At 41.7% G+C, this 20908-nt stretch overlaps 1 protein-coding gene across 2 annotated transcripts in view; it reads left to right on the top strand.

Moving 5' to 3' along the window:
• DNAJC15 (DnaJ heat shock protein family (Hsp40) member C15) overlaps window positions 656-20908 on the top strand; it is an 84825-nt gene continuing 64572 nt past the window's right edge. The window contains exon 1 of one of the 2 annotated variants that reach the window (XM_018056779.1): window positions 656-804. In XM_018056779.1, the coding sequence (XP_017912268.1) occupies window positions 700-804 (105 nt within the window). In that variant the 5' untranslated portion in view covers window positions 656-699. The remainder of the gene's footprint in view (window positions 805-20908) is intronic. The other variant, XM_018056780.1, reaches the window with a different exon arrangement.

Genomic DNA, 20908 nt, shown 5'->3' with positions numbered 1-20908 from the left:
TCCGGGTATCAGGGTCTTTTCAAATGAGTCAGCTCTTCACATCAGGTGGCCCAAGTATTGGAGTTTCAGCTTCAGCATCAGTCCTTCCAATGAACACTCAGGACTGATTTCCTTTAGGATGGACAATAACAAAGTGGGTCTCTCTATATTCAAGTCAGCGCAAAACCCTTTGTGGGGTGGAAGATAAAACAAGTTTCTTTGTAATTTCACCTTAAATATAGCCAGTCCTACCGGGGGAAGGGGTGGAATAAGCAGATGGTCACTTCGATTGCCCTCGTGGATGGGAGAATTGTGGTTTTAAACAGAAGTATGATCAGTAGTTGGGGTGTGTGTGTAGGGGGACGAGTATGGTGTGGGTCTTAGGGACTTTCGGGGAACTTCAGTCACTGCACTGAGATCTCCGGATGTCTCCTCGTGTGGCTCAACACCAGATATAACATCAGATTGTAAGGATGCGGGGAGGAAGCTCCTCGGGCTTTGCCCCCGGAGTCTCGATGCGGGCTTTAGGTCTGCAAATGGGAAACGAACGACTTGATGGCACAAGCTGGGCGTGAACGAGATGCCCTGGGGCCGCGGCCTCCATCGGCGAGGCGGGCGTGGCGTAGGTGAAACCCGCGAGCGCGTCCCGGCCTCACTAGTTTGTCCCTGCGGCCGCCCCGTAGGCACCGCGGTGCTCCGAGGATCCCGAACCGCGCCGCCATGGCTGCCCGGGTCGGCGTCGCGCCCGCCGGCGATGGCCTGCGCTACGCCGGGTCCTCGCAGCCCCCCGCCCAGCCGTCGGACGCCGACCTCGACCGCGGGCTGGTGAGTCTTAGCCGGCGCTGCCGCCGTCCTGCCGCTCCGAGCTGCCCGGGCTCGCCCAGTGGCGCCCCCCTGAGCCCCGCAGGCCCTGCCCGCGCCCCTCTGCGCCCCTTTACCTGCGAACCGGGGTCGGCCGGGTGTTCATTCACTCTGACCTACCCCTCGTTCATTCAGCGTTCCTGCTGCTCTGTGCCCCGCGTCGACGAGTAGGCGTGTTGGGAGACTCTCTGGTCCCTCAAGGAGCTTCCCGTCTTGTCGGGGAGACGGACCAGCACCAGGCAAGCAGTTGCTGTGTGATAACGAGCTGTGGGATGGATGCTCCCATCACCTAGGAGGAGACCCCAGGCCAGTCTGTCGGGGCTCGAGGGTGACAAGGGGAGAAGCCAGGGGAGGCTTCTATGAGAGAGCGGTGTAACCGTCGGTGTGAAGCTAAGATCTGAAGATTGAGTAGCAGCAAACTCAGTGAGGAGGAAAAAGTTTCAGATGCCAGCAGTAGTACCTACAGAGTCTTAGCTCAGGGGCCACAGGACTCATAGCAAGGGGTCTCTTCAGGCTGAATTGTAGAGCTGGGAAAAGAAACTGTCCGGTATCAACATACTGCAAGCCACATGTGTTTCTGTTCCTTTTTGTTTTGGTTGGTCCGGGTCTTAGTTGTGGCACGTTGAGGCGCGCCGGGTTTTAGTTGCAGCGTGTGAACTCGAGGTCTAGTCCCCCGACCAGGGATTGGAACCTGTGTCCCCTGCATTGGGAGCTCAGATTCTCAGCCACTGGACCACCTGGGAAGTCCGCCGCATATGTTCTTAGATTTTCCGTAGTAGTTAAGTCTCTTAAGTCTTGTCCGACTCTTGCGACCCCATGGACTATAACCTGCCAGGCTCCTCTGTTCATGGGATTCTCCAGGTAAGAATACTGGAGTGGGTTGCCATTTCCTTCTCCAGGGGATCTTCCCGACCTAGGAATCGAACCCAGGTCTCCTGCATTGCGGGCGGATTCTTTACTGACTGAGCTTCAAGGGAAGCCCATTATATACGGATTTTTCATAGCCATATTAAAAAGTGAAAAATTAGTAGGTGGATTTAATTTTAACAATGTGTTTTTATTTAATCCTGTATGTCCACAGTGATGTCTTGACGTGAAATCAAATAAACATTATTAATGAGATGTTTCACTTTTTTTTTTTTTTGGTACCAAGTCTTTGAAACCCAGTGAAATTTACACTAACAGGATCTTTCAGTTTAGACAGATTTCATGTACTCAGTTGCCACATGTAGTTAGTGGCTACCTTATTGATCTGTGCTCTCCTCCTATGGTGGGGACCAGGACATGGAAACTTCTGGTAAGCAACACATAAACAGGCAGGCGAATGCTGAGGACATTGGTACCATTTTGATGAGCTTTAGGGGAGAGACAGGTTTAGGCTGCTGTAAAGTTCTCTCAGGCTGTGTTTGAGAAGAATGGATTAATTGGAGAAAAATCTGGAAACTTGGCTCTTATATCTCTTATTCACGTCACATTCCATCCTGATTCCACCCACAGTAATGTGTCTTGCCCTTAGATACACTGCACTTAATGTCCTGACTGTTGATTAGTCATACACAGTCTTGTGACATCTTTTATGTTGCCCTGTCATTTTCCAGAGTTTTTTTTGTTTCTTAAGAGCAGAGACTGGGTATTTCCTTCTGTGGTGGTGGTTTAGTCAATAAGTCGTGTCCGACTCTTGCAATCCCATGGGCTGTAGCCTGCCAGGCTCCTCTGTCCATGGGATTCTCTAGGCGAGAATAGTGGAGTGGGTTGCCATTTCCTTCTCCAGAGGATCTTCCCGACCCAGGAATTGAACCCGGGCCTCCTGCATTGCAGGCAGATTCTTTACTAACCGAGGGATTCTTTACCAATTGAGGGAAGCCCTTTTCTTCTAGTAAACACTCAATTTGTGCGGTTTCCCAGGTGGCGCTAGTGGTAAAGAACCCATCTGCCAATGCAGAGGATGCTAGAGACCAGTTAGATCCTTAGGTTGGGAAGATCCCCTGCAGGAGTGCATGGCAGCCCACTCCAGTATTCTTGCCTGGAGAATCCCATGGACAGAGGAGCCTGGCAGGCTACAGTCCATGGGGTCGCAAAGAGTGAAGCAGCTTAGCATGCACGAAGGAACACTCAACTTTTATCTGATTAACTGATAAATTTCTGGAACAGAGTCAGATGGGCTGGAAAGGTTTCAGAAAGCAATATGCTTTCATTCAACAGACATTTCTTGACCACTGCTGGATACCTACCAGGTATCAACCTTGGAATGAGTAAATGAACAAAACAGATAAAGGTTTGAAGTAGCAAACTCTTTGAGTTCTTGCTGTGTCTGATTCATTCCACACCGCAACCCTGTGAGCAAGGTCCTTTTCAGGTGTCACTTAAATGAGGAGACAGAGACTCAGAAAGTGGTAACTCATCCAGGATACTTCACCTAATAAGTGGCAGACCTAGGGTTCTAAATCCTAATGCTCTCTATTATATATTTATTTGGCTGTGCTGGGTTTTAGTTGCAACAAACAGATTCTTAGTTGTGGCATGAGGGATCTAGTTCCCTGACCAGGCATTGAACCAGGGTCCCCTACATTGGGAGCATGAACTCTTAGCCACTGGACCATCAGGGAAGTCCCCTAACACTCTGTACTGTGACTTGCTGAATCCTTAGAAATAAGGCTTTCTTTCTTTCTCTTCTTTTCATTATTCAACTTTAAAAAGAAAGTTGTAGTTGATTTACAGTGTTGTGCTGGTTTCAGGTATATAGCAAAGTGAATCAGATAAATAAATATATATATGTATATATACTCATACAGATATATATATATATATTTAGATTCTTTCCCCTTATAGGTTATTACAAAATACTGATTACAGTTCCCAGAAATAAGCCTTTCAGAATGGAGTGTTCTGTCTGCGATATAAAGCAGATAAGATATTAGGCTGGGTAGAGCTCATCTCTTTATGGAGAATTGTAAAAATCTCAGTCCTGGACTGATTTGCAAGGCAATTGGAACCCTGTGGTATTTTGAAGATAGAAATAATATTGGTGATTTTTTTTTTTTCTTTTAACATCTGTAGATACTTTGGAAAAGGCAGTGTAGAGAATTTAAGCTGTCAGTCAGGAGACCTCTTCAGTAGTCCAGGCACATGGAGGCTAATGTGTAGGCTGGTGATTCTAAACCTTTCCACCCCAGTGTCCCCTTTTTATAACAAATATGAAAGTCTCCTGTAATATCCTAAAGATTTATAGTCAATAAAAAAATACCCATAAAGATAATTTTTTAAAAGCAGTCTACTGCTCTGGTTGAAGCATAAAGGTACAATAAGTATTTTATTAGAAAATGACATGTCTGCTATTTAAATATGTAAGTGCTCAAGTATGATTACATTAGAAGACACAGTGAAGTACTGATCAGTTGCTGGCATATTGCACCAGGCCACAGAAATCACTGAGTGTGATGGCAAAAGTGCAGGCTAATTTCAGATGTACTACATTGGCAGTCAGATACCATAAGTGCCATTGTCATCAACAAACTAATTTCTCCCAAGTTGTGAACAATTTTTGGTTACAAAGTGGAATCTTTCCTCAATCTACATGATAGCTGCACTCCTGGAAAATTCAGTCTTCACTAACACAAATGTTCTATGTAGTAAAATCCTAGACTAAGATGGTCATACGCAGGCTTTTCACCTACTCAGTGTCCAGGGGAGTCTTTTGAAGCCTTAAGGGATCCAGACAGTTGGTTGTCCACTGATGTCTCATACATTTTAGGACTGCTAGGATCAATAGTCCCCATCCGTCAAATACCCTCCCTCCTATCCCACTTACTGTGACAACCAAAAATGTCCTCACAAATTTTCAGAAGGCCCCTAAAGGTCTTTTCTGCTTTTGTAGGGAATCATTGGTGCAGGCAGTGACCAATGATGCAGTAAAAGATAAGAAAGTTGGTAGTAGTAACCTTAGGGGAACTCAGAGGTCCTGAGAGTGCTGGGAAGTTGACAAAAGGTGGTGTAACAAAGAACAGATAACCTAGGTATGGGATGTATTCACTAATCTCATTGAAAATAGTAGAAAATAAAGTGTTTGTCAAGGAATTGAAGTTGGAGAAGGAAATGGCAACCCACTCCAGTATTCTTGCCTGGAGAATCCCAGGGACGGGGGAGCCTGGTGGGCTGCTGTCTATGGGTCGCACAGAGTCGGACACGACTGAAGCGACTTAGCAGCAGCAAGGAATTGAAGACATTTTTCATATCATTTTTTAAAAGGATGCAACTTATTTTAAAGTTTTTTTTAAATGTGTATCTGTAGTCATATATAGTATATAATTCTGTCTCAGATAAGCTTGCCTTTAGGGATTAAGAATTCATGTTCACTAGCCTGTTTGAGGGGAGAAGGCAATGGCACCCCACTCCAGTACTCTTGCCTGGAAAATCCCATGGACAGAGGAGCCTGGTAGGCTGCAGTCCATGGGGTCTCGAAGAGTCGGACACGACTGAGCAACTTCACTTTCACTTTTTACTTTCATGCATTGGAGAAGGAAATGGCAACCCACTCCAGTGTTCTTGCCTGGAGAATCCCGGGGACGGGGGAGCGTGGTGGGCTGCCATCTATGGGGTCGCAGAGTCGGACACGACTGAAGCGACTTAGCAGCAGCAGCAGCCTGTTTGAGAGATTTAAAAGATTAACATATAGGCAGAAATACCTGTGTAGTACTTTGAATAAAATATTATCTTACAATTAAATATTTCATAATCAGAGGTCACAGTCAACTTTGTTTTAGCAAAGCTGCTTCTCATGGACAAGTAGAAAAGAAACTTTAGAGTTTAGAGAAGAATATTAACAATTTTTGAAGCAGTTTGAACCATGCTCAGTTTGTATGACGTGGTAGCCTTTTAATTTTTAGTGCTTTCCCAAAGAGCATACCTCCTAGTGTTATTGGGTTGATGTAGCTAGCTTCCCAGGTGGTTCAATGGTAAAGAATCTTTCTGCTAATGCAAGAGCCACTAGGAGACATGGGATCCATCCCTTGGTGCCCTCGGTGCCCTGGGGATCAGGAAGATCCCCTGGAGGAGGAAATGGCAACCCACTCCAGTATTCTTACCTGGAGAATTCCATGGACAGAGGAGCCTGGCAGGCTATAGTCCATGGGGTCACAAAGAGTCAGATAAGACTGAACACACACACACACCCTTTTAAGAAAATTAGCCACGTATGTTTCTGTGTAAGCAAAACTGATACATGAAAATCAAAACATATCAAACATGAAAATTGTCAGGTGCTTATTCATTACCAAAAAAAAGACCACTTTTCTTTTTCAATTGCAATTTGAATTTAAAACATTTACCTTGAAGCTTCACTTTGAAGAAATCACATGGGTTATCTATTATATGCCCATATTTTCAGCCTTGCCCTATTTTCCTCGCTGTTCCTTTTACTGTAGAATAGTGTTCCATCACTGTATCATAAGAGGAGGCTAAAGTAAAATGTAAGCTCCATGGACAGGGATTTTGCTGTATTTCCAGCATTTGTAATGGTATCTGATACATGGTAAGCACTTCAAAAATAAACTGTTGAGTGAATAGTTGTTATTGTGGAATAGGAAGGAGTTTACTTTATCCTACAGATAAAAATACAAGATTCAGCTTATCTAAAGTGTAGTTCATTATATACCCTCCCCATACATGGCAGTTCTTGTCTGCCGCCTGCCTTGAATAATGCCATCATCACTCTTTCTCCTTTACCTCCATCAGGACACTTAGATCGTCAGTCCATCAAGATGCTTATTCTGTGATTCCTTTTTCTCCCTTCTCACTATTGGTTTTTATCATCTCTACCCTGGTCTGTTGTAATAGCCTTTAAAAACAGGTCTTTTTGCTCTGGTCCTTTACACTTTTAAAGTCACACTGCTATCAGTTATTTTTCTATACTACAGACCTAATTTTAGGACTATCAATTTTAAAAATTATTTTACCAAGGTCCTTGTTATTAATTTACCAAGGTCCAAACTTACCATGGGCTTCCATGGTGGCTCAGTGGCAAGAAGGACCCGCCTACCAATGCAGGAGACGTGAGTTCTCTCCCTGGAGGAGGAAAGGACAGCCCACTCCAGTATTGTTGCCTGGAAAATCCCATGGACAGAGGAGCCTGGTGGGCTACAGTCCATGAGGTTGCAAAGAATCGGACATGACTTAGCGACTAAACAACAACAAACTTTCCGTGGTAACTGTTGAAATTGTATAAATATACCATTGTGATCTACAGGAGTCTTCATGAACTGACCCCTAAATAAACTGTTACCCAGCCCCATTTTCCATTCTCTGTTCTGTACCCTGAGCTGTGACTTTACCTACTGTAGTTTTCTCATCTGAAATTCTTTGCCTGGCAAACTCCTTTTAATTTTTTAAGACTCAGGTTATTGATGTGACACCTTGCCTGACTCGAATCCCCTAGTAGATAAAGTTGTCTTATCCTCAGTACTTCCTTAGAAAGTCATACAGTTTTTTTATTACATAATTTCTTATACCAAAATTATTTGTATATATATAAGCACCTGCTTTGTGAAGTCTCAGGGGTCAGAACTCACATGCTTCTGTGATTGGCATTACAATTGACCATGGTAGTCACTTAGTTGTTTATTTAAAGAAGAGCTATTAACTTTTATTACTACTGAGTAGCTTTATAAACAGGGATGTTTAGTTCCACATACTTTTAAAAAATTTTAGTTTATTTTTTGTCTGCCCTGGATCTTGGTTGCTGCATGCAGGCTTTCTCTAGTCACAGCAAGCGGGCTTTTCTAGTTGCGGCGAGCAGGTTTCTCTGGTTGCAGCAAGCTGGCTTCTCATTGCTGTGGCTTCTGTTGTCGCCGAGCGTGGGCTCTGGCGCAGGGGCTCAGTTGCCCCATGGCACCTGTAATTGTACCAGGCCCAGGGTCATGTCCCCTGCATTGGCATCTGGGTTCCTAACCTCTGGGCCACCCAGGAAGTCCTTGGGTTCAACATATTGATGCGTGTGTTCTTTTTCTGTTGGATTTCTCCTTTATGTTAGTTTCTAAGGGAGAACAAGAGTCTGTATATGTTTTGCTCATTACTCTTTTCCCCAGAATTTAGCACAGGGCCTGGCATAGATGCTAAATAAGTGTGTATTTATAAATAAATGCTAAGTGAACGTTGAGAGAGTGACTGGTCTCCCATCTTTACTTTCTCCATCACAACTACTTTTTTGAGGCCGAATATATTTTTACTTTTATTTCCCTCTGGTACAACTATTATCTATCTTGAACTTAAATGTTGCAGTCTTAGGATAGAAGTTTTAGCATTTTATAACACTTTCAGGCAGTTTACATTTATCTAGAAGGTTATTTACTGCTTATGCTGTTTTGGAAGAATAAAATGCCTTAGGGAATTTGTAAACAGTTTTTATGCTCCACCACCACCCCCTCGCCCACAAGCAGTAGCAGCTTTGCTGGAGTGCGCTGTTTTCCATGTTCTCAGAAATTCTTTGATTCATGATAGCAGAACATTTAAAGTAGTTTTCCTCAGTGTGTGTGTGTGTTTTGGTGGATATTTGAAACTAGGTGATAATAACAGATACCTGACTTATCCCACCTGTTGATTTGCTGGCGTTATTTAAATAGTGCTTCTTCTCTTTGAAATGTATCTTTTAAACTAAAATTAGATATTCTTTACAGGCAAAGACAGTTGTAAAGATCTTTATTCTCTCAGTTCTAAACGTGTAAGTTTCTACCTAATGATTAACAGAGGAATGAAACAACTAGAGGAAAGAAAAATGGAAGACCAGAGGGCCTAATCTTAGAGCATGATGAACTGACAGCCTTAGGGAGTTAAAAAGGCTATCATAAATGAGATTCTGTGATGATTATTTTTTTTAATGGTAAAGAGGCCACGTATTAAAGGTTAAGTATAGTCAGAGTGCACATACACTCTGACTTCTGGTGTTGCTTTTCAGCTTTAGGGAACTGTATCGCCTGATGCTTCTGATAACATAGCCTCCAGCTCTGTTTTTAACGTCTGTCGATGCGCTTCAGTTTACTCGTTCTTTTGAACACCCAGCGTGTGAAAGCTGTGCACTAGGTGTGGGATGCGTGAGCCAGCACTGCTGCCCTCAAGGATGGAGGGCAGCAAACCGCTTGTAAAAGGCTGAGTAGTAGTTTGGGTTTGAGAACCTTATGGCCTCTGTGAGAGAATTTTAAGTAGAAGTTTTAGTAAGTGCCATGTTGTTGTTAAGGACTTCCCTGGTGGCACAAACAGTCAAGAATCTGCCTGCAATGCTGGAGACCCGGATTCAGTCCCTGGATTGGGAAGATCCCCTGGAGAAGGAAATGGCAACCCACTCCAGTATTCTTGCCTGGAGAATCCCATGGACAAAGGAGCTTGGTGGGCTGTAGTCCATGGAATTGCAAAGAGTCGGACACAACTGAGCAACTAACACTATGTTGTTGTTCAGTTGCTAAGTTGTGTCTGACTCTTTGCAACCCCATGGACTGCGTCACGCCAGGCCTGCCTGTCCTTCACTATCTCCCAGAGTTTACTCAAACTCATGTCCTTTGAGTCGATGGTGCCATCCAGTCATCTCATCCTCTGTTACCCCCTTCTCCTCCTGCCCTCAATTTTTCCCAGTGTCAGGGTCTTTTCCGGTGAGTAGGCTCTTTTCATCAGGTGGCCAAGGTATTGGAGTTGATACCAAATTTATTGATAGCTAATTTTATATTCCCACTTGGCATAACTCTTTCATTCATTGCTTCCGTTTTAGAAAACTTGTGATATTCTGTTTAGAAACAGCTTAGAGTTGTTGACTACTTACTCTCATTTTTAAGTGTCAGTGTATCTATTTCTGGTACTGTGTATTGTCTATATTCTGTCAATATGATAAAGTTTTTTTAACTGAGATTTTGTGGAGGATTTGTCTCAGGTACTTGTAGTATAAAATCACTTTTGGCCAGAAAAAGTGTGACCATGTGGGATCTTCTAAAGTCTTTTCTTTATTAATAATCTTTATTAATATTACTAACAAACCTTTTTCTGAGTTTGTTTCTCCTTAAACAGTGCTTCCCAATCTTTTCAACCTTTAAATTTTCATGCCTGTCTCCTGCCCCCATATGTTAATAATATTTTTTTTTTGATCACTGAATATATACAATTGAGATAAAAATTAATGCTGTGAATGTATTGAGTTCATGATATGCAAACAGGAAGGAAATGAACTAACTTTTTAGTGAATGCTATTAATCAAACACTGTTATATTTTCCCACTTCTCATTATAACTAGTGAAGTTGGATACTACTTTTTGTCATTTTACTCATAAGAAAACTAAGGATCAAAGTGGTCAATTAACTCTCTCAAGGTCATAGAGCTAGCAAGTGACCAGACTAGGACATGAAACCAACTTTGACTTTAAGAGTCCTTGACTTTTTACATTATCATATTTTTTACTGTTTTTACTTTTTGTTTCACGAATGTTTTACTGTTCCATCATTTGGATATCAGAAATTGATGAAATTCAGTTCCAAAAAATGATATACAGTCTTTGTTTGGGGGTAATTTTTAGAGCCTTCAGAAGCTTCAAGATGTGTTTAAGAATTCTTATATTTCAAAACAGAGTTAATTTTATTTCACCCCAACTCAAAAAGGAAGAAAATAATACTGTATAATGAAACTTAAGCTAAAAGCATTGCTACTTTAAGAAATTATGGCTTTAAACTAAAGACACTATTTTAGGAATAAAAGTAGCTTTCAGAAAATGTTGATTTCCCAAGAAAAAAGAATAAGCAAATTGCAAGGTGTTGCAGGTAAACCGAAAGAAAGAGTTTAAGGAATACTGGCCAGGGAATTCGAAGTGGGTGTAATAAAAGACTAAGAGTATATAAGGGAGGGGACTAGCAGGAGACACAGCCATCACTTTTACAATCAGGGTAGGGATAAAATTAAGGGATTAATTTCTCAAGGATTAAAAAGGAGATACCAAAGATCAGGTGTATTTGTTTTTATTGAAGAATTTATTTTTAAAGTTTATTTTAAAGTAGACAGTCAGAGGGTTTTCTGACTGGAGAAGTTAGTTATTATGAATAACCCCCTTGGCAACCACTCCAGTATTCTTGCCTAGAGAATCCCATGGATGGAGGAGCCTGGTAAGCTCTGGTCCATGGGGTCGCAAAGAGTTGGACACGACTGAAGCAACTTAGCACACACTGACTGGTGGGCTCATCCCAAGATTTTTCTTTTTAAATAAACTTTATTTTTTCCCGTGATTTTAAAAGAAATGATTGTATAATATCATGTAGTAATTGAAATAGCTACCATTTATTGAATGTTTACCGCATGTAAAAATATGAGGTGATGTATATGTATGTCCTAATTCATAAAAACTCAGAGCAGCCCGAGAAGTAGGTTATTATTAACCTCATTTTACAGATGAAGAAACATTGGTATCCCTGGAGAAGGAAATGGCAGCCCACTCCAGTACTCTTACCAGGATAATCCCATGGACAGAGGAGCCTGGTGAGCTATAGTCCATGGAGTTGCAGAGAGTCTGACATGACAGAGGATTGTGCACACAGCATGAAACACTAGTATAGAGGTTAAGTAACTTGTTCAGGGTTACATTGCTGACATGTAGAGAGCAATTCAAACCACATTTCTCTGAACTGCAAAGTCTGTGATCCAAAGTCTTTGTTTCAGTGATAAAAGGTAGATAATAAGAATATATAACTGCTGTTAAATGTTTTGGTTTATAGGATTCCATTTTTTTTCCTGGTGTATATGCTGACCCTCCTGTCTTGTAGCTTTTATTCTCTACCATGGTCTGTAAACATTCCTCAATATATTATTTAATTGTGGGCGCAGATTTTGGATATGCCTTTGTTTATTTAACTATTCTTCTATTGTTGGGTATTCAGATTGTTTCCAGTTTTATATATTACAAATAATGCAGTGATGCATATTCTTACGTAGAAGTTTTCATGCACCCCTCTGTTTTCTTAGCCTAATGACATGAATATGTTTAAGGCTATTGATTCCTAGGATGAAATTAACAGACTGTCCCAACTTGAATTTGCAGAATCAGTTTGAGAATGTTCATTGAACCACTCCCTTGACAAACCGTAAGGCTTTGAGTTATTAGCTAAATGGATACCTCTCTTTATTAATGGCCTTTATACTGGAGTGTGACAGATTGCCACATGGCCCTACCCAGAAGTTGAAGGAGGTACTGGTAATCCTACTTTCATACTTAACAAACTGGTTGGTTTTATTTTAAATGTAGGACTTCTGGACGTACAACTTCCTGTTGGAGGATGAGGGAAAGTAACATTTTGTGGGGTTGGGGGGAGGAAATTATAAGAAATGGGGACATCAAGAACCAGTGCTAGGGTCTAGTTTGACATTAGATAATTAAGTGACACTATTTTCTTTAGGTAGTTTATAAAACTACCCAGTAAGTGGTTGTGCAAGACTTTTTAAGACTTTTGTGAATGGGCACTAAAGTCAGACAGGGATGTTTCATTGAGTATGAACTCACACTGTAAACATAATTGAATGATTTTTATAATCTATTAAAAGAGTGTGGAAGGAGTTTTAAATCGTTGTTGAAGACCTAGGCTCTGTCTGGGATTAGAGTACCTGTGTTCAAGCCCCAGGGCAGACACTGATGATCATTGCTACAACTCAGACATGCCATGTGACTATTCAGGACCTCAGTGTCTTCCTGCATAAAAGGAAGGAAGTGGAATGGGTTTTGACTAGATATTTTCTATTGTTTCTTTGAACTCTAGAAACGCCAACAAAACATTGGACATCTTAAGGAAACTATTAACTTTTTGTTGTATGAAAGTATAATGTCTCTGTTCCTAGGATACCATGTGTACTTCTGTTTATACCTTTCAAAAGTCAGATAGAAATGGAGCATTTCCAGAAAGAGACAATAAATAGATGAATTGGCAGAAGTGTGTGATTGTGTGAGAGGAAGACAGACAGGGAAGGCTCATTTGAAGGTAGCCTAAAATAGTTTAGAACTTCGTTTAGAATTTAGGAATAGTGTAGAACTCAATTCAGGAAGTTACTGGACAAAAGTAATCTAGTGAAAGTACTATAATAAAATGATACAAGATATCAATTGGCTAAAAAAGTCCCCTTTCTCCAAATTTTAGAAAGTAGAATTAGGGAAACTCCTTAAACTTCAAAGAGTTAAATTTAGGGCCATTGAATAAAATAGCACTGATGAACAAGTTAAACTAATTCCTGTATATGTGTGTGTGTATGTGTGTGAAAATCGCTCAGTCATGTCCAACTCTGTGTGACCCCATGGACTGTATAGTCCAGGGAATTCTCCAGGCCAGAATACTGGAGTAAGTAGCCTTTCCCTTCTCCAGGGGATCTTCCCAACCCAGGGATCAAACTCAGGTCTCCTGCATTGCAGGTGGATTCTTTACCTGTTGACCCACAAGGGAAGCCCAAGAATACTGGAGTGGGTAGCTAATCCCTTCTCCAGTGGATCTTCCCGACCCAGGGATCGAACCGGGGTCTCCTGCATTGCAGGCAGATTCCTTACCAACTGAGCTATCAGGGAAGCCCTAGAACTAAATGAACCTTGAGGTGCCCAGAAGACCAGAAGTTTCACTGATAGACTTAACGCATCTGGTATCAGGAGCCACGGAGCATGGATGCAAAGCCTGCCTGAGTTCTTACTTCCTAACGCATCTTCCAAACACTGCAGTCATCTGTATCATTCTCTTTTAATTTTTCTAATTAGAATTTGGTTTTTGAAAATCTTGTCCCTTTTTGGCCTGTCTGCTTAGGGTTATTATCTTGAGATGATTCCTGTTGTTAGATAGGTGGACATTGACCTTATATTTTACAAGCTGTCTGCTCTGATGTTTGAAATATTTCACAGGTTACTGGTATAATCTGTATTTAACATATTCTGTAGATGATCCCTACCCTCCAACACACATGTATATTCAGTTTGCAAAGACCTAAGGTCATGTTGGGGCTTCTCATGTGGCTCAGTGGTAAGGAATCCACTTGCCAAGCAAGAAATGTGGACTCGATTCCTGGGTCAAGAAGTTTCCCCTGGAGAAGGAAAGGGCAACCCATCAAGTATTCTTGCTTGGGAAACCCCGTGGACAGGGGAGCCTGATACAGTCCATGGGGTCGCATTAAGTTGAACATGACTTAATGACTAAACAGTGGCAGTAGCAGCAGCAAGGTCACAGCGAGTTAGGGCAGAATCTGAATCAAGATTCAGGTTTCCCAGCTTCTAACCTTTGTTTTCGCCTGTATCCTTCCTTTTCCTATCCTCGCCTGTATCCTGTCCCTCAGTTTTATCTTGACTCTTCTCTGAAGCCATCTATGATACACAAATACAGTCCTTAGCAACTGGCCATCTGTGTGGGGGCCATCTACCCACACGTTCATCCATCCAATCAGTTGATAATAAGTTTTATTTAACCCATTGTATATTCTAGGAATACAAAAATGAATAACGCTTGCTTCCTGCTCTCTGGAGGCTCACAGTTCAGTAAAGGAGACAAGTTATGAAGTTGTAGTCTGGAATCACAGTAGACAAATAAACTGGGATGTAGAGACGTGGGAGTTTGAATAGAGGAGGGGATTCAACAGCCACTGGCATTGATTTCTTTCATTTTTGGAAGTTTACTTGATGCTGCTGCCTATCTGGAGTAGTTCCACTTGTTTTTGCTATTTAGTAACTGATATATAAAAATAGATTTAAGGGACTTGATCTGAGAGAGTGCCTGATGAACTATGAACGGAGGTTCGTGACATTGTACAAGAGGCAGGGCTCAAGACTATTCCCAAGGAAAAGAAATGCAAAAAAGCAAAATGGCTATCTGAGGAGGGCTCACAAATAGCTGTGAAAAGAAGTGAAGCGAAAAGCAAAGGAGAAAAGGAAAGATATACCCATTTGAATGCAGAGTTCCAAAGAATAGCAAGAAGAGATAAGAAAGCCTTCCTCAGCGATCAATGCAAAGAAATAGAGGAAAACAACAGAATGGGAAAGACTAGAGATCTCTTCAAGACAATTAGAGATAGCAAGGGAGCATTTCATGCAAAGATGGGCTTGATAAAGGGCAGAAATGGTATGGACGTAACAAAAGCAGAAGATATTAAGAAGAAGTGGTAAGAATACACAGAAGAACTGTACAAAAAAGATCGTCACGACCCAGATCATCACGATGGTGTGATCACTCACCTAGAGCCAGATATCCTGAAATGCGAAGTCAAGTAGGCCTTAGGAATCATCACTATGAACAAAGCTAATGGAGGTGATGGAATTCCAGTTGAGCTATTTCAAATCCTAAAAGGTGATGCTATGAAAGTGCTGCACTCAATATGCCAGCAAATTTGGAAAACTCAGCAGTGGCCATAGGACTGGAAAAGGTCAGTTTCATTCCACTTCCAAAGAAAGGCAATGCCAAAGAATGCTCAAACTACCGCACAATTGCACTCATCCCACACACTAGTAAAGTGATGCTTAAAATTCTCCAAGCCAGGCTTCATACGCAAACAGTGAACTTCCAGATGTTCAAACTGGTTTTAGAAAAGGCAGAGGAACCAGAGATCAAATTGCCAACATCTGCTGGATCATGGAAAAAGCAAGAGAGTTCCAGAAAAACATCGACTTCTGCTTTCTTGACTATGCCAAAGCCTTTGACTGTGTGGATCACAAGAAACTGTGGAAAATTTTGAAAGAGATGGGAATACCAGACCACCTAACCTGCCTCTTGAGAAACCTGTATGCAGGTCAGGAAGCAACAGTTAGAACTGGACATGGAACAACAGACTGGTTCCAAATAGGCAGAGGAGTCCGTCAAGGCTGTATATTGTCACCCTACTTATTTAAGTTATATGCAGAGTACATCATGAGAAATGCTGGGCTGGAGGAAGCACAAGCTGGAATCAAGATTGCCGGGAGAAATATCAATAACCTCAGACATGCAGATGAAACCACCTTTATGGCAGAAAGTGAAGAATTAAAGAGCCTCTTGATGAAAGCGAAAAAGGAGTGTGAAAAAGTTGGCTTAAAGCTCAACATTCAGAAAACTAAGATCATGGCATCCGGTTGTATCACTTCATGACAAATAGATTGGGAAACAGTGGAAACAGTGGCTGACTTTATTTTTTTGGGCCACAAAATCACTGCAGATGGTGATTGCAGCCATGAAATTAAAAGACGCTTATTCCTTGGAAGGAAAGTTATGACCAACCTAGACAGCATATTAAAAAGCAGAGACATTACTTGGCCATCAAAGGTCCGTCTAGTCAAGGCTATGGTTTTTCCAGTCATGTATGGATGTGAGAGTTGGACTATAAAGAAAGCTGAGCACAGAAGAAATGATGCTTTTGAACTGTGGTGTTGGAGAAGACTCTTGAGGGTTCCTTGGACTGCAAGGAGATCCAACCAGTCCATCCTAAAGGAGATCAGTCCTGGGTGTTCATTGGAAGGACTGATGTTGAAGCTGAAACTCCAGTAATTTGGCCACCTGATGCGGAGAGCTGACTCATTTGAAAAGACCCTGATGCTGGGAAAGATTGAGAGCAGGAGGAGAAGGGGGCGACAGACGATGAGATGGTTGGATGGCATCACTGACTCAATGGACATGGGTGCGTGGAGTCTGGGAGTTGGTGATGGACAGGGAGGCCTGGCGTGCTGTGATTCATGGGGTCTCAGAGTCGGACACGACTGAGCGACTGAACTGAGATGATGTATATATATATACATATATATGTATATATATATATCAGACATCCTGATGTGTTAGCGGCTGTGGTCACTAATACTATCTTTACATGAGCAGTGGTGAAAAAAATCTAATAAGTTCTAAAAGAAATTACATAAATTTACGAAGAAATAGTTTTTGAGAACTCGCATGTTTTGTTTTGAGATTGTGAATCAGTTTGTAGCCTTTGTGAGATGATCTTATTAATCTCTGTCTCTACCCCTAGTACAGTGCCTGGTTTGTAGTCAGCACCCAGATTAAATGTCTAAATAAATGTTGAATTTGTGAATAATGAATGAGTCAAGGGTTATGCCTAAAAGCATTATTTTCGGGTCCTGAAACACAGTGGAAATATATATCATTCAGGGTTCTCCAAAGAAACTGAGATAAGTAGTTCGTATTATTTCCAGGAATCAGCTTACCTAGTTGTGGGGGCTGGCAAGTCTAAAATCTGTAGAGCAGGCCCACAGGGTGGAAGCCTTCAGACGGCAGCTCATTCTTGAGGCAGAATTTCTACTTCCCCAGGGAAATCTCAGTTTTCCATCTTAAGGCCTTTCAACTGATTGGATGAGGCCCGTTTGCATGATCAAAGAAACCCCTTTCCTTGATAAAGTCAGCTGAATATAGATGTCAGCCCGATGTACAGAATACCAACACGCCAACACCTGGCTTGGGATTTAATGGACTGACCTAGCCAAACTGACATGTAAAATGAATCATCACAGTATCCCTGGGTTTGAGAACTTGAAGCCAAATGTGCAGCCTGGTTGGCAAACCTATGATGAGCCCCGGGGCTCCTGATGCTCTGCAAGGCCACCAGGACTAGGTTGATACTGGGACAGGACATTCTGACTAGTCACATTTAATGTGAGCAAAGAATACCTGCTTGTGTTATTAGAGACAAGGTTCGTATCATCAGGTCACTGAATAAATGCGCAACAGTACTTTCTCATAAGTCATAACAAAGATTTATGTCTGGAGAACTTTTTGTCAGTTACATTAGAGAGTGGAGAAGTACTCGCTTGGCTTGAGCCTAGAGTTTTGTTTCTTACTATGTTTGCTTCTGGATATTGTTGTTTTGATTTGTTTCTGTTTTGCCCTTTTATTTCCTCTCTAGTCGTGCTGTAGAAATTAATGCTTGCCTCTGGTTTAAAATAAATTAAGTGACTTTAACGTTGAGCAAGTAAGATGTCATTAGCATTGTTTTTTCTCTTTTTTACTTAGGTTAAGTTTTTCACTTCAATTAGCTAAAAAATTGGTGTTTTGAGTAAAGTGCAGGTGTATTTGTTTTGGGCAATGTAATGGTAAGGGCCAGGTAGATTAATGTGGATTGGTCCAATTTAGATATGAAAATCTGTGAAATTTGTGTCAGCTTAAAAATTTTAGGGAAGGATAATTGTAAAAAAAAAAATTCTTTTCCTAAATGTCTCTGTATCATGTCTGCCCCTCTTTCTGGAATGTAAATTCCTCTCCTCTCCTTCTTTCGATCTACGTGTGCAATACCTGTCTTTCTCCAATTCTGCTGATTTGCCAGCAGTCTTTCTTATTTCTTCCCCTTTTTCTCCTTTCCACTTGCTGTTGTTTAAATTCAAAGAGCTTTCTTTGGAGAAATTGAACCAAGTAATGAGGCCACATAAAACACCGAGTTCAGCAGAAAGTGATTTGCTTGTGATTAACCCTTGAAAATTGAACCACTGCCAGATAACGAAGAATGTAGTTTGAGACAACCTGCTCATTCTTCTTTTCCATTAGTAGATGAGACCCTTTCTTCCCCAGGTGTTAGGAATTCATGTACAGCTTTGCTCAGGTTTTATTTATCAAACTCGGGATGGCATGTTTTTAGAAAAGCAAGACCAAAAGGGAGCTTATGACAGCCTTTCCCTCTGCCCCACTTCTTCCTACAGACTTTCCAGAAAAAGGCAACTCCATTCTTCCAGTTGTTTAAGGCAATAACCTTGATGTCTTTTCCCCAGCTTTATTAATGTATAATTGGCAAATAAAAACTGTGTATATGTATGGATTACAACATGGTGATTTCATAGACATATACACTGTGAAACGATTACAATGCTGCTGCTGCTGCTAAGTCGCTTCAGTCGTGTCCGACTCTGTGCGACCCGAAAGACGGCAGCTCACCAGGCTCCCCTGTCCCTGGGAGTCTCCAGGCAAGAACACTGGAGTGGGTTGCCATTGCCTTCTCCAATGCATGAAAGTGAAAAGTGGAAGTGAAGTCGCTCAGTCGTGTCCGACTCTTTGCGACCCCATGGACTGCAGCCTCCCAGACTCCTCCGTCCATGGGATTTTCCAGGCAAGAGTACTGGAGTGGGAATGATTACCATAATTCAAGCTAATTAACACCTCTATCATGTCCATCACATTGTTACTTTCTGTGTATATATATGTGTGAGAACACTTAAGTTTACTCGCTAAGCAAATTTCAAGTGTAAAACTTATTCATCTAACAGGAATTTTGACCCACATTACCCCATTTCACCCACTAATCACTGTTCTACTCTCTGCTTCTATGAGTTTGACTTTTTTTCAGATTCCACATATATGTGAGGTCAATCAGTAATTTGTCCTTCTGTGTCTGACTTTATTTCATTTTGTGTTATGGCTTCCCTGGTGGCACAGACAGTAAAGAATCCACCTGCAGTGCAGGAGACCTGGGTTTGATCCCTGGGTCAGGAAGATCCCCTGGAGAAGGGAATGGCAACCCACTCCAGTATTCTTGCCTAGAGAATTCCATGGACAGAGAAGCCTGGTGAACTACAGTCCATGGGATCACAAAGAGTTGAACACATCCTGCAGGTTCATCCATGTTGTCACGAATGCTAGACTTTGCTTCTCTTTATGGGTGAATAATATTCCATTGTACATGTATACCACATTTTCATCATTCATCATCTTCTCTTTCCCTTATACCTCACATCCAGTCTCTCAACAAATCTTACTGGCTTTATCTTCAGAATATATCCAGAATCTGACCACTTCCTCCTGACTCCATCACTAATCACTTCGGTCCAAGCTACCATTATCTCCTTCCTGGATTATTTTAAATGACTCCTAGCTCATCAGTGCCTCTGTCTTTGATATGTCTTTTCTCAACACGACAACTAATGACCATTTTAGAATTGTACATATGAAGTCTTAGGCCTCTTAGAACAGACATGGCTTATTGCACTCAGAAAAACAAGTCCTTATGCTGATGCTAAGGCCTGACATTATCTGCTGTCCCCGTTGCTTCTCTGCCCTCATTTTCTGTTCCTTTTTCTCTCCTTTCTTTGTGCGTGCTGGCCTCCTGAGTGTTTGTGGGCACAGCAGTTTATACACGCTTGCCTTAGGGCCTTCAGATTTGTTGCCTCTGCCCACAATGGTTCCTCTTTAAATACTGACATGACTACACTTTCTTCCTGTTTTTCGCCACCCAAAAGTCACCTTCTCAATCAAGCTTCCTCTGGTCAATAATTTGTTGCTTTCATTGTATTAACACACGTAAATTCTCTGGTCGCTTCATTTTCTCCATTTCATGTATCACTTTCTGTGTATATTTTTCTGATTTCTATTGTTTGTTGCTGTCTGTTTGAAATACTCAGAGATGGGAGAAAGCCTCCAAATGGCTATTTGAAAAAATGCCTGACTTTTTTTATTGGGAGTTTTGGTATTTTTCTTTGTTTAGCAGTTCAATTACTCCTTATTTCTCTATGTGGATATGTGAATTGTATTCATTTAAATTTTTGTAATGAAATTTACCTGGCATAGACCCTTAATTTCATCTTCTTTGTCTTCTGTGAGACTTTTGGATGTATTTACCTGGTCCAGGATATTTTGAAACATGATTATGTGTTAATTTCTTAATTAAATTTAACTATCATTTTGCATTATATTTTCCCATTTCAATCATAATTCCACTCACTAGCAGACACCAATACACAGAACAAATAATACAAGTTCCAAAAGGCATCTGGGTAGTGAGGATGTTGCTTAAGATCATTTTCATCCCTTTATATTAATTTTTGAGAAACTGTGTGTATGCTCAGTTGTGTCCACCTCTTTGTGACCCCATGGACTGTAGCCTGCCGGGCTCCTCTGCCTGTGAAATTTCCCAGGCAAGAACACTGGAGTGGGCTGCCATTTCCTTCTCTAGGGTGTTCTTCCTGACCCAGGGATCAAACGCCCAGCTCTTGTGTCTCCTGCATTGGCAAGTGGATTCTTCACCCCTCGCGCTACCTGGGAAGCCCCTGCTGCTAAGTCGCTTCAGTTGTGTCCGATTCGGTGCAACCCCATAGACAGCAGCCTGCCAGGCTCCCCCGTCCCTGGGATTCTCCAGGCAAGA

Source organism: Capra hircus, chromosome 12 (assembly GCF_001704415.2).
Source record: "Capra hircus breed San Clemente chromosome 12, ASM170441v1, whole genome shotgun sequence".
Classification (NCBI taxonomy): Eukaryota; Metazoa; Chordata; class Mammalia; order Artiodactyla; family Bovidae; genus Capra; species Capra hircus.
The sequence above is the reverse complement of the archived record's forward strand: the minus strand, read 5'-3'. Positions and strand labels throughout refer to the sequence as shown.